This window comes from Desmodus rotundus, chromosome 2, assembly GCF_022682495.2.
Source record: "Desmodus rotundus isolate HL8 chromosome 2, HLdesRot8A.1, whole genome shotgun sequence".
NCBI lineage: Eukaryota > Metazoa > Chordata > Mammalia > Chiroptera > Phyllostomidae > Desmodus > Desmodus rotundus.
Window position 1 is genome coordinate 167,100,193 of NC_071388.1, and position 16,735 is coordinate 167,116,927.

Here is a 16,735-nt window from a genome sequence, read left to right on the forward strand (position 1 = left end):
TCTGGCAGAAACCCTGCTCGCTCCCCATTTTGTCCACCTTCAAACTTGCCAAGCCTTGTTCACTTTGGCTTTATTTTAAAAATGCATTTCTGGTGAGTGAGGAAAGGTTTTGTACTGTGTTTTCAATGACTCACCCAAAATAACTCCATTCAACTTGTGAAGGGTCCTGTTCTGAATGCAGATTGTGTTTGTTCTGAGATGGGCATGAAGGAGCTGCAGAAGGGAGATTAGAGAAGGGAAATGTGATGGGAGAGGCCAGTGCAGGTCAGGCACACATCAGAACGATTTTTAAAAAAGACATTGTGTGTATGTGCGTATTGTGTGCACATTTTCAAAAAACATTTATAAGGTCTGTACCATTTCAAGCTTCACAAGATACATTAGTATGAGATACATGTTTCATCGAGGCACTAAGTTCATTTTTTTGATCCCCATAAAACGTAGGAGACACTTACATGTACATATATAATTCCAAAGGTATACATAATGAAATGATAAAAAATGTTTTAATAGTTCTAAATGGCTTCATGTAGGAAGTAATCATACATGATATAAAAGCTAGCAATAATCTTAAATTAGGAAGAAAATGTGTATTAATGAATTGATTACATAATAGGACAGTGTTAAAACTGGGAAATGCAATAATGACATCCTCCTGTTTTGTTGTGAACTGCAGAAAAATGTTTACTTTCAAGTGGTATAGATTGAGCCCTTGATAGCGAAAGAGATATCTCTTTAAGAGTTCATATGATTCAAAATGTCAGAGATCTTTAAAAGTAATATTTTAGGGCAGGACTAAAAAGAAAAATAATAAAGGACTGACCTAACCTTGAGCATTAAGACTTCACAGATGAATTAAAAGCACTTTGTCATTCCTACGTGTAACTATGTCCAGATGTGAGGATTTCAAAACCTCTTTTGAGTTGTTTCATTAATTCATTAAATAGACCAAATAAAGCTTATTCTGTTATATAATCTTGCTTCATGCCATTGTTCATGAAGAATAGATGAGCCATTCTTACCTGTTGCTCAGAAACACCAAAGAATTGAGCCACTGAAAAGAGAAACTCTCTACAAGGTTTTGCCATGGAGAGGGTAAATTTAGCATTATGTAGCAAACTGAAGAAATTGTGATCTGGGAATGATGAAACAAGGGATAAAATTACAAGTTTTCGACGTGCACAAAATCAGAAAGTACATAAATGTACCCAGATTATGGGAATTTTCAAGGCAAACTTCCTGTGGTATTGACACCTGCTTCTCCTTCCGTTATGTACTTGGGAAAATAAGGGAAATCAGAATACCATATTGTTATGCTATATTAATGCTTCCTTATGAGGACAATGAACTAGTATAATGATCCTTGAAGTTTTGCTAGTGTGAAAGAATATATAATAGGTGTAATTATAGACCTTAAGTATGCAATTTTGTTACTTTAAAATATATACAAAAACCCCGCCCTGGCTCGTGTGGCTCAGTGGATTGAGTGCCAGCCTGTGAACCAAAGGGTTGACAGTTCAATTTCCCTCTAGCACACATGCCTGGGTTGCAGGCGAGGTCGCCAGTAGGGGGCGCACAAGAGGCAACTACAGTGATCTTTCTCTTCCTCTCTCCCTCCTGTCTCCTCTCTAAAACTAAACAATAGATCTTTAAAAAATAAAATACATACGAAATCCCAGAAATATTTAATGATTAATAGTGACTTAAAGGAATATATCAAGAATCCAAGTTAGACAAAACACTTCTCCTCATAGTTCAATTATAAAATTTATACATAATTTTTTTTAAGTTTTTGAATAATTCACTTGCTGAATAACACATTTCTTTCATTCTCTTTTATCCTATGGCAAATGATTCCACCGTTATCCTTGGAAATGATAATAGTTATATCGAGAGATGCAACAGATTTCATGTTGAAGTGCATTTCAGAAACTGAGTTAGAAAAGTTAAACCTTTTTCTTTTTTAAAATAAATCTTGAGGACTTCTGAAGTCTTTGACATTCATCTTGACTGGCTTGGGGTAGGGGGAGATGAGGATGTAACATGTAGTGTTACCCAAACTTATTTTATATAGAATTTTTCTCTACAGGTAATCCTATTGAAATATAAAATGCAGCTCTGCTTGCTTAATCTTCACTCTATTTATTGTACATCTCCCAGCTGCCCTTTGTCTTAATAAATGGTGAAAATGTGGTAAATTGTATTGCCACCACCTTCTGATCACATTCTGAATCACTAAGATTTCCATACACAAAATAAAATTTTGATTCTGTAAATATTATTAAAGAAATAATATCCTAACTAGAACCCAAATCCTTTAGCTTACCTAATAGTAAATCTTGTTTTGTAATTTTGAGTTATGTGTTAAAATCTGGAAAAAGCAAAAAATAACTAATATAGTTGAATTGAGCACAATATTTTACTTTTGATATAAGCTTTCCCATTTAAAACTACCTAATTTAACCTGAGTGTTTTCTGTTCTAACCTGAATTTATGGCATTTAAAAAATTCAGCTGCATACATATGAAGATAGATGCCATTTACTAGTATAAGAATAATTTCCCCATATGAAATTGATTTTTACCTTCTGCAATATAATAATTCCATCAGCTATACTGAGCACCCACTTTATTCCATGTGACTCACATCACCTTGGGAAGGTGTTTCATAGATGAGGAATGTGATGACATTAGCTGTCTTGCCCTAGGCCATACAATTAGAGAGACAGAAACAGATTTCAAACTTTAGTCTGACACCAAAGACCTTACTGTCCCACTATATCATGCTGGATGGAATTAACCGCATGTACTATAAATTTGTTTCGTTCCCCATCTTGTAAGCAGCAGTGACTCAGACATTATTTTTATGCAAAACTTCTGCAATGTGGATTTGCAGTTGGTCTACAATACAGTACTTGTTTGGGAAAACCATCCTTGAAGAAGCAAACAGCTAGACTCTGGTATGGCATTCATTGTTTAACAAATGAAACCCCTTGGACATTTTTTAAAATCTCAAAGTTGAGAATACAATTTTAACCTCCTACTTTTTAAAATAGCTTGCCTTTTCAAGAATTTTCTTCTCTATTATTTCTGTGCTTAACATACTGCATTAAAAACTACCACGTAGAAGAAAACATACAATTGTGCTATTGGAGATTCAATAATTGCTGTTACCTACTGGCATTTTTTTCTTTTATTATTTGCCTCTAATGGTTTCATTTTTAAATATGAAGTATGGTTCATTATTGCTTTTTTCAAGAATTCTTTGATGTCTAAAAGTGTACTTAAATAATAACAAAACTAAATAAAAGATAATAGGTCTTAGAGAAACAACATGAAGCTAACATTTCATCCATTTTGTTATCCACTCTGAAGAACATGAAGAATAGAAATTTGAAGAACTCATCATTTCTTGTGGGATTGGCACTGTACTAAAAATACAAGGGGTGCAGGAATAATACTGAGAAATGCCCTTTACTCTCTTGGATTACAGTTTGGCTGGGAAGTCAAACATACCCTCAGAGGCTAGTCACATTATTTACTGCACATTTCAGTCCCCAAATAAATGATACAGACATTCAGTTGCGTATCAGGAAATTGTGGCAGAGATGTGACTGGGAGTGATGGAACGGTGTAGGGGTGGAGATGTTCCGGCTCAGTGGGATCCTGAAGATCAGGAAGGTATAGAGCAGAAGTGAATGGAGAATTGAGGATATAGAGTCAGCAACAGCCAGTGGCACTGATGGAATTGAAGCTGGGAGCAGCATCCGGGTAGGGTGGGTCCCACCAGGGTCCTGAGTGACATTGAAAACAATATACTTTGTTCCCTGTGGCTTTTGACCAGAACCTTTGAGTGCCTCCTCCCTCACTCTCTCACCTTTCCACAGCTCGCTAGACCCTGGCCTATTCTGAAGGGCCATTAAACTGTCAACTGCTTTTACTAAAGGACCCTTAAAGGCTGAAAAATCTTGAAAGCTCAAAGAAGAGTAATAGTGAAATTTCAAACCAGTAAGAAAAAAGTAACATTGTTCTGGCTCCCTTCATAATTCCTAGAATACATGAGGCCCAGAATGACATTAAGATGGTTCTGTAACGTTAGTCTGGATTCTGTATATAATTTTATAGCTACTGGTAATTAGTAGCTCGCGTCTGATTTTGAAGAGAATTTTATAGTCTTCCTGCTGAGAGTTTAAAAAACAACGAAAGGGAACACTCGAGCTCATTTGAAAAATAGTTCTGAACCTTGAATCATTTGTTTCTTGCAGCATCTTGTTGCTTCAAAATCCGAGCCCATTTCCCCAGCTATTCCTTGCCCTATTTTCCTTTACCTCTCCATGTGAAACTTCAACGTGGAATTTCCAGATTAAATTTTCTTTCTCAACTCATTTGAACACGTAACACAACCATTATAAATAACTTTCTTAAGCATGAATGCAGCACTCCACAAAGCACGGTCTTTCCCAGTTTTGACATTTTCAAAAGACAAGGACGACGAGAACGCACTTTTCCTTTCATCTGTTTCCACAATTCCTTGAACGCACTTCTTCGGACTCCCCGAATAACAGTCAGCGAGCAGACACTTGTCTTGACGCGGTGACGAGTCCCTTTAGGGAGACCTGGCCTTTTCACATTTTGCTTTGGAGCCCAGACTTGCGAGGGGGAAAGCAAACTAACAAACACATCTCGCCCCCTCCCCGGGAAGGCGGGCGACCCCGCACGCCCCGCGCCCGCAGCGCCCTCCTCGCCCCGCCCGCGCCGCGCGCCCCCGGCCGGAAGGGGGCGTGGGACGCCGCCGGGGGAGGGGCGCGCAGCCGCGCGGAGGCCGGCCGGGCCGGGCGCGCGGGGCGGGGGCCGGGGGGCGGGGACCTGGGCGCGCGGGGCGGGGGCCGGGGGCGGGGACCTGGGCGCGGGGCCGGCGGGCGCTCGGCTCCCAGCGGCGCTCGTTCGGGCCACTCGCGCTCCGGCGCCCAGCCGGCTTAATGTGAAGCGCCGGCTCTCCGCCTCCTCCCTCCCCTTCCTTCCCTCCCTCCCTCCCGTCCCCTCCTCCTCCTCCTCCTCCTCCTTCTCCTCCTCCTCCGGCGCCCGCTGCCCGGGCCCCCAGCCCGGCCGGGCGCTGACAGCAGGGGCGGGGGTCTCCGCCGCCGCCTGGTCTCGCGCAGGCTCCGGCGGCTGCGGCAGCGGAGCCCCTGGGGCGGCCATGGACCGACCCCTGCTGGCGTCGACGGAGGCGGAGGAGGAACTGGAGTGGCAAGTGGCGAGTCGCCGGAGGAAGGCCTGGGCCAAGTGCCGCGGGTCCTGGCAGGCGTCGGAGACGGAGGACCTGTCCACGGAAGCGACGACGCAGGACGAGGACGAAGACGACGACGAGGAACTGCCGGACGCGAAGCTGCCGGCCGCCCCGGGGAGAGGTCGGTGCGCCCCAGCGGGCAGCGGCGGGTGGGGGGCCCGGAGCGGCGCGGCTGGCGGGCCGGGGAGTCTCGTGCGCCTTCGGGCGGCGCGGGTCGGGGGTGGAAGATCCTCCCCGCGGAGAGCCGAGCAGAGCAGAGGAGACGCTTCCGACCTTCAAACACGCGCGCCTGGCGAGGCGTCCGCGGCGCCAACACAGACACCCCGGTGCCGACTCGTTTCTCCTTGGATGGACCCTGAAACGCGTTGCCTGGGCTGCGTTTTGCCCTCAGTAGATCTTCCCCCACGGAAGTGTCCAGGTTCCCCCCAGCGTGGGAGCCCTCCTGGTGTCGGTAACGACCTGTCCCTTCCCTCTGCCCCGCAGGAAACGTGCCCAACGAGAAGATCGCGATATGGCTCAAAGACTGCCGGTGAGTCCTCGCGGGCGCCGCTCGCGTCCCGGCGGGGGGACCCCCGGGGACGGGACGCCGAGCCCAGGGACTGGGGCCGCCGTCCCTGTGGGTCCCGTGGCCCTGGTAAGCTTTAAGCCGGACCATGAGCCTGCGGGTGGCTTCCTTCTTTAAGCGGTTAGAAATGGAAGTACCGTGACTGCTGACTACTGGGTGACCGTGTTACCTTTACAGTTGTTAGGACGCGAGCTCCGGTGCAGGGTGTCAGTGTGCATCAGAGATCGCATACCTAAAACAGATAATCACGGCATGCTATTCTGCTTGCCTTGTTTTCGAAAGGATTCCTCACATTTCATACAATATCTCATTTTGCTTTTGTTTTGACATCTGTACATCTGGCTTCCAATCATTTCCCTTTCGTATGTGTTTTAGATGAGTTTACTTAACTACAGTACACTAACTGGGTTTTAGTTTTTTGTGTGTACCTTAATTCTGTTTGGAGAGCTATTAAAACTAACTTTGTTCTTGTAGTGTACTTTTTGAAAATACATTTGTCAGATGGCGCTGGAATTCACAGAAAGGAAATAGAGCTTTGAAGGCATTCAGAGTGCATAAATCTGTTTAATTACATGCTTTGGCAACTGGTACAAACATGTTTGATAAAGTACAGAGGAGCTGAATCATATTGCAAGTAAATCTTACCACAATGAAATGTGCTTGTTACACATTTTAATTTTTCCCAATTTATTTGCTGCTTACAAATCTCGTGTGAAGAATGTTGCTTTTTAACTTTAAGGTTTTGCTTCTACACATATTTTTTGCCCTGTCTTTTGGGGGCTTTTCTTTATCTTTTGTTCAAGTACCAGAGTGTGCAGGGAGGGAAAAGTGGTTCCCATATGTACCGGTTTATTTTTCTTTCCCAAAGACAGATAAAATATGGGCCACTACTCTAGCGATGTCCTGTCTTGATGAATTGCCTGGAGCCTTCCTGAACACTCTTTATTACAGCACTCCTTAACCTTTATTGGGGTGTCATGAACCCTCTGAGATATGAAATATATGGATCTTCTCTCTATAAAGATGCACAGAAAATGTTTAAGAGCGAGAGAAGAAATCACATTATGTTTATAATGTAAAGGAATTAAGATTGTGTAAGAGATCATATCAGGTATCAGGTAGATCTCCTTGATTGTCTCAGGTGTATAGTAAATAAGTGTGTCTTTCAAGATAAATGCATTGGGCCAGTGCTAGTATTCACTAGGACATATCATGTCTGAAAATTCCAGAAGTTGTATTGCTAATCTCAGTTTATGTAGGCAGATTCGATGGTCTGCTGCTCCCTTTTCTCAAAGGTTTCCTTTTTGTTCCCTTTAGTGGCACCTGTTCTGTACAAAGGTGGCATTCATTTGTACCTGGGAAAGCTAAACAAGTTTTTTAATGTTGCTTTATTATCACAGACTTAACTGCTGGGATATATGCAACTGCAATCTTTTTCCTGTAATGATTTAGGATCCTTCCCAGAGTTGAGCGTCCATCTACTTTGTACATTATATACAAAAGGTCTGAAGACAGCACTTTTCCTGGATTAGTTCTTTGTTTTCTTATTGCTGTCCATATCCTGAGTAAAGATACCATGCTGCCTTTCCTTAAAGGGAATCTTTATTTTGATAACCATTTTTTTTTTTTGGCTAAGTGGAAACAATTTGCTTGAATTAGCATCTAAGAAGGGATAGAGTTTTTAGAATTTGAAAGAGAGCAGTTCCAAGAGTGAGATACTTGTGTGGGAAGGAGAATGCGGAGCTGTTCTGCTTGTTGGCCACTTTGTGTCAGTGCGCAGACCAGTGGATACATCTGCACAAGGACTGATACAGTGTTTTGTCCCAAGAAAGTAGCCATCGAGAAGAATGACTTTTTTGATGGCATAAATTAGAGTTTTATCAAAACATATGCAAAAACTTAGCTCGATTGTTTCATTAATATTTTTATGGTAGCTTATGATGCTACCATAAAAATATTAATGAAAAGAATCATAAGAGGCACAAATTTTACTAAGGGAGGACTGATTTTCAAAGAAGTGCCATTGCTTGTATATTTGCAGAAAGTCATTTCAATAACATTTAATTTGAAAACTGATATTTTTATGTTGATCCTATGTCTGATGGAATTTTTAACAGGTATAAATTGTTACGGAAGTAGACCTTTCAAAATAATCTGTTTCTTTAACACAGCTTTGAGAAAGAAGTGAAAAAACATTTTTGCATTACAAAAGAAATTTCACAGTTATCTGTGAACTACAAGAATGTGAAAGGATTTTAGTGATGGCTAGTTCTTAAGATTGATCCTCAAGCCCACTTTTTAGTAATTTTCCTTTCAGAGTTAAATGAAGAGAATATATACGTTTTAGCTTAAAAAAAGAAAATAAACCTCCAGCTTCTCCATTTATATATTTAAAAAAAGCAGTTGGGTAAGGGAGTTGCCCAGTGGTGCTCTAAAGAGCGAGTGATTGATTTAACAGATAAGGTTAAAGAAAACTGTTGAGCCTTATTTCTAACTAGAGTCTGACGTTTTAATTTTTTGAGATAAAGATTTGCCCTTTTTTAATTCTGTTTTCTGTTTCTAGGGGGAGGACTGAGGGAAGTAGACATTTTCTTAATGCCTGTTGTCACTCTCTTTTTGTGTTCTTGTAAAGAAACTGCCAGTTCGTATCATTCGCAATTGTCATGCTTGCTGTTAATTGCTGGCAGATCAGATGTGTGATTAAATCATTCCTGATAAACTGACTTGACATAGGTATTTGCTTAGTTAGTAGCATATTACTTATGTAATCCACTCGCATTCCTTGTGTGTGTGTTTGGGAGGATAGTAACACTGTGATTAGAAGCTTGCTTAGCTGTAGCCTTCTAAGTGTTAGGCTGTGCAGTGACCGCTCTCCAGACAGCTTTTCAAGACTAAGGTCTCTATGTTTGTGTGGTTTCAGAACCCCTTTGGGAGCCTCACTGGATGAGCAAAGCAGTAGTACACTCAAGGGTAAGAAAAAGTTGCTTTTCCAAATCTGTTGTTTATGAGCGTCCTGCTTCACTTGCCCTCTGAGTGAAAGTGTGTATGTATATGAATTATAAGAGCAATGTTCATGTCTAAAATGTATTCTTCTGCTATAGAAGCCAAAAGGGAGAAATCTTGTCAGTAAACTTTAAAACAGTGGTGAGTTTAATTAAGCAGGTTACCAAGCCTTTCCACAATGTGAAATTCATATTTTTATTGTCCAGGTTAAGGTATTATAAAGACTAATTAAATATAAAAATATGATATGAGACCATAAGGAAGATATATATTGAGTAAGCTAGATCAGCTTTAGTGCTGCATTTCTTTGCTTACCTTAATGAAATTGCCACACCTGAAATTTATCACCTGCACAAGACAGAATTCTAAAGTTCAAAGTACAACAAGAATGTGCAGGTAGCGGCAAGGCGTACGAGAAACATTTACAGCAGTATCAGGAAAATCTAGCTGGAGCTCCTGACTTAATATAAGTGGCGTGAAAGGAATGATTGCTCCAGGACCTGGTTTTCCATGAAATTCTTGGGTACGATGTTACCTGTTTGAACATATTCAAAGGCTTAAGTATTAAATGGCCTGTGGATCGGCTTCTAAGAACTTCACCTGGCTGCAAATCACGGTTTCTTTATGATAAAGTTTATACTTGCTTCTTGAAATTGTATAATCAGAATGATTTCTGAGGGCATTCGAGTCTGAAACACCTTATTGTCATCTTGTACTTTGTGTGGTGAGTTTGGTTTACTGAGACGATGATTTTACATCGGGGTCAGGAAGAACCAGCCCCAGGGTGAACGTTCTGATGTTTCTTTCAGGTGTGCTTGTGAGAAATGGAGGAAGTTTTGAAGATGATTTGTCACTGGGAGCTGAAGGTATGTTTGAGGAGAACTGTATTTTCATATAGTTAAACAATTTTTTTAAAAAAGAGAAAGTTGATTGCTTTCAGGTTTTAAGATCCTCATACCTAAACTTAAATGGCTTGAAAATGGCTCAGGCAGCTTTTATAGGACCTTTTACATGTTAATAATCCAGTCAGTCCCTGTAGGATACGTACAGGAAAGGCTCTGAAAAACCACGTGAAATGTCCGTGTGTCTTCCTTGGACTTACATGCTTAAAGGACCTGTGTGGAGGCAAACAGTGGTGATACCACTGAGGGAAGAAACATCCCACAGAAGGAAGGAAACTTAAATATTTATACATGAGAAAACTAAATTGAAGCTTATTTGTAAATTTTCACAGATTATATAATCTTTTCCTGTGGGTTTATGGTAAAGCTTTCTAAAACATAAAATTAAGAGTTTATTATTTTATTATTTTACTGGTACTTTAAGGATATTTTAATATGCTTGATGGTTTGCTGTTTTAAATCAGTCTGTATGAATTACCACCTTCCAATAAATATGAAATATCTAGACTATAGTAGTTTTTATTATCACTATTAATATGCTTTCAAGGAATAAACTTTTTGTGAGGAGCTTTAGCTCATTGCTTTCCAGTCAGTACAGATGAACATGTTGTCAACTCAATTTAAATGCATTTCAGTATTCTTGTCAATAACACTTTGACATTTGTCTTAGTCATTTCTTTGCAGTATGGAATTATTTTTTAAGACTTAATTTTTTTAGAGCAACTTTAGGTTCACAAAAAAATTGAAGAGAAGTCACAGAGATTTCCCATGTACTTCCTGTCCCCTTATGCGTAGCCTCCCCATTATCAACATCCCCCCCACAGGGGTATGTGTGTTACAGTTATGAACCTACAATGAAGCACCGTAATCACCCAAAGTGCATAGTTACATTAGGATTTATTCTCGGTCTTGTGCATTCCAGGGTTTGCACAAACGTGTAATTACATGTAGCTGTCACTAGAATGTCACCTAGCATCTTTTCACTGTCCTAAAATCCTCTGTGCTCTGCCTCTGTGTCCGTATGGAGTGGTTGTATTTATAGGGAACCAGACCATGAAAGGATGTCACAGAGAAGAGTGGAGTTGTTATTTTGTTTTACTGAAAATTATTTCAAAATTATTTTTATTCATTCAGTAAATACTTATTGGGTTTCTGTGTTAGGGATCTCTCTGGTTGATGTACAAAGACAAATTATCATGGCTTTTTGCAGATCAGAAATAAAATAAATCTGATGTGCTGAAATAGATGTTTTAAATTAATTTCTTTATGCTTGTCTAAAAAGGTTAAATGAAGTAAACTTTCTCTAAACTTAACATTAATGATGTTTATCTGTTTAGAATTTGTGAGTCTGGGATAAATTTGAAAGGCAATTTTTAAAAGAAAGCTTCGGTTGAAAAGAGTAGAAATTTTTTCAAGTGTGCTCATTAAAAAGTGGTTGTAACCAGAGTGAATCTCCAGCCTTAAAAAAATCACATGAGAAATTGATGCATACTATTTCACACTTAAATAATTATGAATCATGTTTTTGCTTTTAAGATATTCTTTATTAACCTGCACAAGTTTTGACGTTGAATAATTACATATACCACATGTGGTGTATACCTTCTTACCACTTATTTCTAAACTGTTAAAGAAGTTTGATAATCTGTGTATCTTTTTATTTAAACATTCAGTGGGAGTAGTTTTACATTGCTAACTCACAAAAACACCCTCCAAAAGCTACTAGTTCTTTTCTTATCAATCTGTATATTACTTTTAACGATGCAGATTTAATGAGTGAAGACAAGAGTTTGTTATATTAGACATTTAGCAGTAATATTGTGGCTAATTTGCTTTTTTGATGGTTGTATCATAGTAGTTTCTGTCCTACTAACAATTGTATTCGATATTTATTCTTTTTACCTGCAGCCAACCAACTTCATGAAACTGATGCTCAGATTGAAAACTGGTATGTAACTGCATTTGGTTTTTTCCTTTTCAAAAAATGAAGGACATCTAGGAAAACAAGGTTTTATACAGTCTGATTTTGTTTACAGCAGTAATATCTTGGCCAAAGAGAGAAGACTACAGTTCCATCAGAAGGGGAGAAGTATGAATTCCACTGGCTCTGGGAAAAGTAGTGGGACAGTGTCAAGGTAACTCACTGTGAAGTTATGCTGCAGCTGTATTGTGGATAACCTACTCTTGCCACTACCCAACTTGGATTTGGCTTAGTGGTATAAAATCCCAAGTGTTTCGTGGTTCAGCATCACTGACAGGAGCAGCTGCCGCTTTTTAAAACATTAATACCAAATAAAACGCAACAGATATGTTAATAGTGCTGTTGGAACTCATCAATAAGTATTTTGAGCCCAATCAACAACTAGAAAGAGGAACTCTGCAGTGGAGTGACTACAGAGCTCTGTAGTGGAATTTTACTTCCCAAATTCTTCATTCTGATAGGGTCTTGAGTTACTCTGACATAAAAATCAGAATAAACTTTTCTAATTTAAAGCTTGATATTGAAGCATAGATTTTTTCCTTCATACTAAACTAAAGCTCTTTAAAATATATATATATATATCTCAAAATAAGCAAATACAAGTGCCTCTGGAACCAGTTATCCAAACTATTGCATTAGAACCTGAGCATTTTCTCTGAAATGAATCGAAATTTCCTTCTGTTCAAGTGCTGTCTCGAACAGTCCTGTTTTTCTCAGTGAGTCTCAGCTTGGATTATCAGTGGTGTGAGAGGATGGATAATAAATGTTCAATTCCCAATGGCATTAGCGTAAGAAGATACCTTTGTCACCAATACCCACCTTACTCCTCCTCCTTCCTGAGTGGAAGTGCTTGGGGAAAAGTGGAAAGTAAGCTCCTCCCTCACTTTCCTGAGATCAGGTTGTTACCTGTATTGCTCTCCTGGGACAGCCAAAGACCAAAGACAGCAGAAAAGCTCAAGTTCTACAGAATGTCACTTGGTACCAAAGTTCTACCAGCTTCCTAATGTGTTTTCTCTTTTTCATTTCTTTAATCTTTTTATTCCTAATCTTCCCCATCTTCCCTCTTATTGTTTTAGCTGCTTTATTGGGAATCTCTTACAATGACAAAGAAAATAAGGTGAGGAATCACTAGAGAATCTCTTACTGAGTGTGCTCTTATGGGTTAGCTCTTTTTTCCAATACTGAGAAGCGTGAGAGAACGGACTTTTTTTAAGGGTTATTTATCACATTTAGTACACAGTGTAGAAAGATACAGAAAGAATGGTTTAAAGGTGTAGAAAATGATTTTATCATAGGGAAGCAGGAATATGAATTAATAATGTAATGTGGACTTATAAACTTATTTTATATCTTGTTGTTCCCGCCCTCCCCCCCTGCTTTTTCATAGTGTTTCAGAATTGTTGGAACTTTATGAGGAAGATCCTGAAGAAATTCTTTATAATCTTGGGTTTGGACGAGATGAACCAGATATTGCTTCTAAAATTCCGCCCAGATTTTTCAGTTCATCATCATTTGCTAGAGGAATAGATATTAAAGTATTTCTGAGTGCTCAGATGCAACGGATGGAAGTGGAAAACCCAAATTACGCTTTAACAAGTAAGGTTTTTAAATGTTAGCATATTGCTTTAAGAACTATAGCATCCACAGCAAGAGGGTCTTATTTTTATAAAGCCTTACTAATTTCTAGGACTAGCACTAGAGATTTAATGACAGAGGTTATCACAATAGCTATTTTACTTATTTGACAATTTTATTACTATTAATTTACTTATTCTTTCCCTCTTCCCAAATTCTTTTTTTTTAAGGATTTTACATATTTATTTTTAGAGAGGGGAAGGCAGGGAGAAAGAGAGGGAGAGGAATATCAGTGTATGGTTGCCTCTTGTGCACCCCCTACTGGGGACCTGGCCCACAACCCAGGTATGTGCCGTAGACTGGGAATGGAATGGGTGACCCTTTGGTTTGCAGGCTGGTACTCAATCCACTGAGCCACACCAGCCAGGGCCCAAATCCTTGACCTAAGTGTTACTTACAGAGTGACACTTGCTACCCTTGTGGAGCAGAACTTACTTGTAAAACCTTAGGCTTCTAGCTGTCTTCAGATGACTTTTGTTCAAGAAGGAAAGAAGTAGGGGGAGGGGCCTTGTTACTATTAAATGAAGTCACTCTCAGGTGCTCTTCTGTAAATCTAAAATAGCATGGCTAATTTGGTAATTTTTATTCGTATTACATCTTTGCTTATTGGTCTCTGTTGACTAGAAGTTCTAAAAATAGGATCTCTGGTTAGTGCTGGGATTAGCTTTAGGAGATGTATAAATCTACCCTACTCCCCAATTAAATGTAAAATATGTACTTCTGTATACTTTATTAGGGGAACGTTTGGAAGAGACTTGGTGGAGTCCAAGGCCTAAAAACAGAATCACAGTTGTAGATCAATTCCTAGTCGTTTCTATTTTATTCAGTATTACTGTGCTTTGTGCTTCTTTCTGATTTTTAAAACTACAAATTCTAGCTCTTGGAGTGAAAAATCTCCACACTAAATGCAGAGAAGTTTTAAGTGTTCAATAAGGGGAAAGTTGTTTTGTTTCGTAATCTTTTTGATCTAAGTGCAGTTATTGGGGTTCTGGACAATAGTAATGGTTTTACATATAAATATATAAAATTAACACCTTTGTTTTCTCTTGGTAGGCCGTTTTCGTCAAATTGAAGTGCTTACTACAGTGGCCAATGCCTTTTCTTCTTTATATTCCCAAGTCTCTGGGACGCCTCTGCAGAGAATTGGAAGCATGTCCTCAGTAACCTCTAAGGAGACAGACTCACCTCCGCCTTTAACCCGAAGTAACACTGCAAATCGCTTAATGAAAACACTATCAAAACTAAATTTATGTGTTGATAAAACAGAGAAAGGAGAAGGTAGTAGTCCTTCCCCAGCAATGGAAAAAGGAAAGATTCTGAATGTTTCAGTGAGTGAAGACAGTGGTAGTAAAAATGATCAAAAGCCTCAAAAAGTTGTAAAGAAGAAGGACTCATCTTATATGTTGGCTACAGTTAAAGAAGAAGTATCTCTTAGTTCAGCATCTATTATGGAGCATACTGACATTGATAGACTTTCTGATGAAGCAAACAGTAATTTTAACCAAGAAACTGAAAGTGAACAAAGTAGAGAAACTCAAAGACATGATGAACTGGGTGGGGAATCTGGTATTACGGAATCTGACTTAGGTAGCGGTTCCAGTGTGGCCAGCCCCAGTGAGCTGGAGAACAGCAGTGACGTGAAAACTGTCCCGGTGTCCACAGCTGAGAAAGAGCCATGTGCACTGCTGACGATCCCATCCATCAGAAATATAATGGTACAACAGAAGGACTCCTTTGAAATGGAAGAGGTAAGTAAAATGTTACTAAGACTTGTTTCACATAGTAAGTTGGGAAGAAAGTGCCAAAAATATTTTTAAAATGAAAGGTGGCTAATAGATTTGTACTAGAAAAACAAACCCTAATTTTGACTTCTCAGGTGTTTTGTGTTTCACAAGCCAGTAAGTGGTCACAGGAATATGTGAAGTCAAGGTCATGGTACAGTTTATCCTCTGGATCCTCTGTTGTCCACTTCTGAGACAGTACTTGAACTTTAACCCCTGTCTCTCAGTTTAAGATTTTGATGCCCTGAGAAAGTCCTGAGAGAATACTCATATTCAAGTCAATATTGCATAATAGTTAAAAACACAGGCTCTGAAATCAAACAGGTTTGAGTTCTGTCTCTGCCCCCAAGTGGCTGTGTGCCTTTGGACATGCTTTTCTTAGTGTATCTCAGTGCAAAGGGTAACTGTGAAGGAGACTTTGAGGACGGGCTTTGGTATGGCACTAGAAAGAACAAAAAGATGGGCACTCGAAGGGGAGGGTAGGGAAGCTCAGGAAGGAGGTTTGGAACAGGATTTCTACAAGCCCAGAAGAGCAATGGTTGGTTGCTTTTTTCTTTTACCTTGTGATAGTCCTGCTAGTTTACATAAACTTTGAGTTGGACAAGATAAAAATAATAATTTTGACTAGGTTCATATAACACTGCGTTTGAATCATGGGGACTGATTCTTATGAGCTGGAGCTATATAGCGTGGGGCAGAAAACTCAGCTTTGTCAAGCACCTACCCTACTTGTGGCAGGCACTGTACTGGGTTCTTGAAGCACTTGTCTCTCTCAGCGTGGGAGGCAGGCAGGGGTGGTCTCATTTTACAAAGGAGGGAAGTAGGGCATATATATGTGTATATGTATGTACTATTGAAGTGTTGTGGCTATAAATATGCAGTTTTTCTTTTAAAAATTTATTACAGAATAATTTTCCCTAGTTCACAGTGGTTTTAGAATCATATGTCATGATATTAGAGAATTGGAACATGAGATAATTGAGTCTGCCCATAAATGCCCTGTTAGGTGAGTGTGGATCTTTCATTAGTGAAGATTTTTTACTTATTGCAAAATTTTGGTTGTTGACATAGCCATTTACCTCTTTGAGGTCTTTTACTATATCTTTTAATCCTTTAATTCCAACTAAAAAATGAAACTAAAAGGGAGCTGGAGCAGCCCTTTGAAATATTTTACTGTACTTCGGTAAGCCTTTATTTTTTACATATTTTACTCTTTAATTCCTAATATGTTATTATAATGAGTTGATAAAATGACTAATGAACACTCCGTTTTACTTCATCCGTTGTTCGATTTCTTTTTTGACTTTGTTGTGATCAGAACTTGCCCTAGCACTCATGGAAGTGTGACTGCTTGCCTCCTATTAGGGGCCCTCTCTGTGTCGCTCAGATATGGCCATTTATTTTTTTTGTTTTAACACAATAGAGCATAAAAATTTAAACAGATTATACCAGACTTTTGCGAATCTAGTATCTGTGACTCAGATGAGAAGACACCCTCTTATGCTACTTTTTAATTTCTAGAATTCCTGGACTCTGTACTGTAGTTTTAAAAAAATTATTGACACCATACACGTAAAAGGTC

General features: G+C 39.5%; 1 protein-coding gene across 4 annotated transcripts in view; it reads left to right on the forward strand.

Moving 5' to 3' along the window:
* Positions 1-4,907: 4,907 nt before the first annotated feature.
* The window catches only part of ITPRID2 (ITPR interacting domain containing 2), a 36,475-nt gene continuing 24,647 nt past the window's right edge, over positions 4,908-16,735 (forward strand). For 2 of the 4 annotated variants that reach the window (XM_053918825.1, XM_053918828.2), the window contains exons 1-8: positions 4,908-5,407; positions 5,770-5,815; positions 8,772-8,821; positions 9,664-9,720; positions 11,665-11,704; positions 11,793-11,891; positions 13,125-13,333; positions 14,426-15,120. In XM_053918825.1, the coding sequence (XP_053774800.1) occupies positions 5,197-5,407; positions 5,770-5,815; positions 8,772-8,821; positions 9,664-9,720; positions 11,665-11,704; positions 11,793-11,891; positions 13,125-13,333; positions 14,426-15,120 (1,407 nt within the window). In that variant the 5' untranslated portion in view covers positions 4,908-5,196. The remainder of the gene's footprint in view (positions 5,408-5,769; positions 5,816-8,771; positions 8,822-9,663; positions 9,721-11,664; positions 11,705-11,792; positions 11,892-13,124; positions 13,334-14,425; positions 15,121-16,735) is intronic. The other 2 variants (XM_053918827.2, XM_053918826.2) reach the window with 2 other exon arrangements.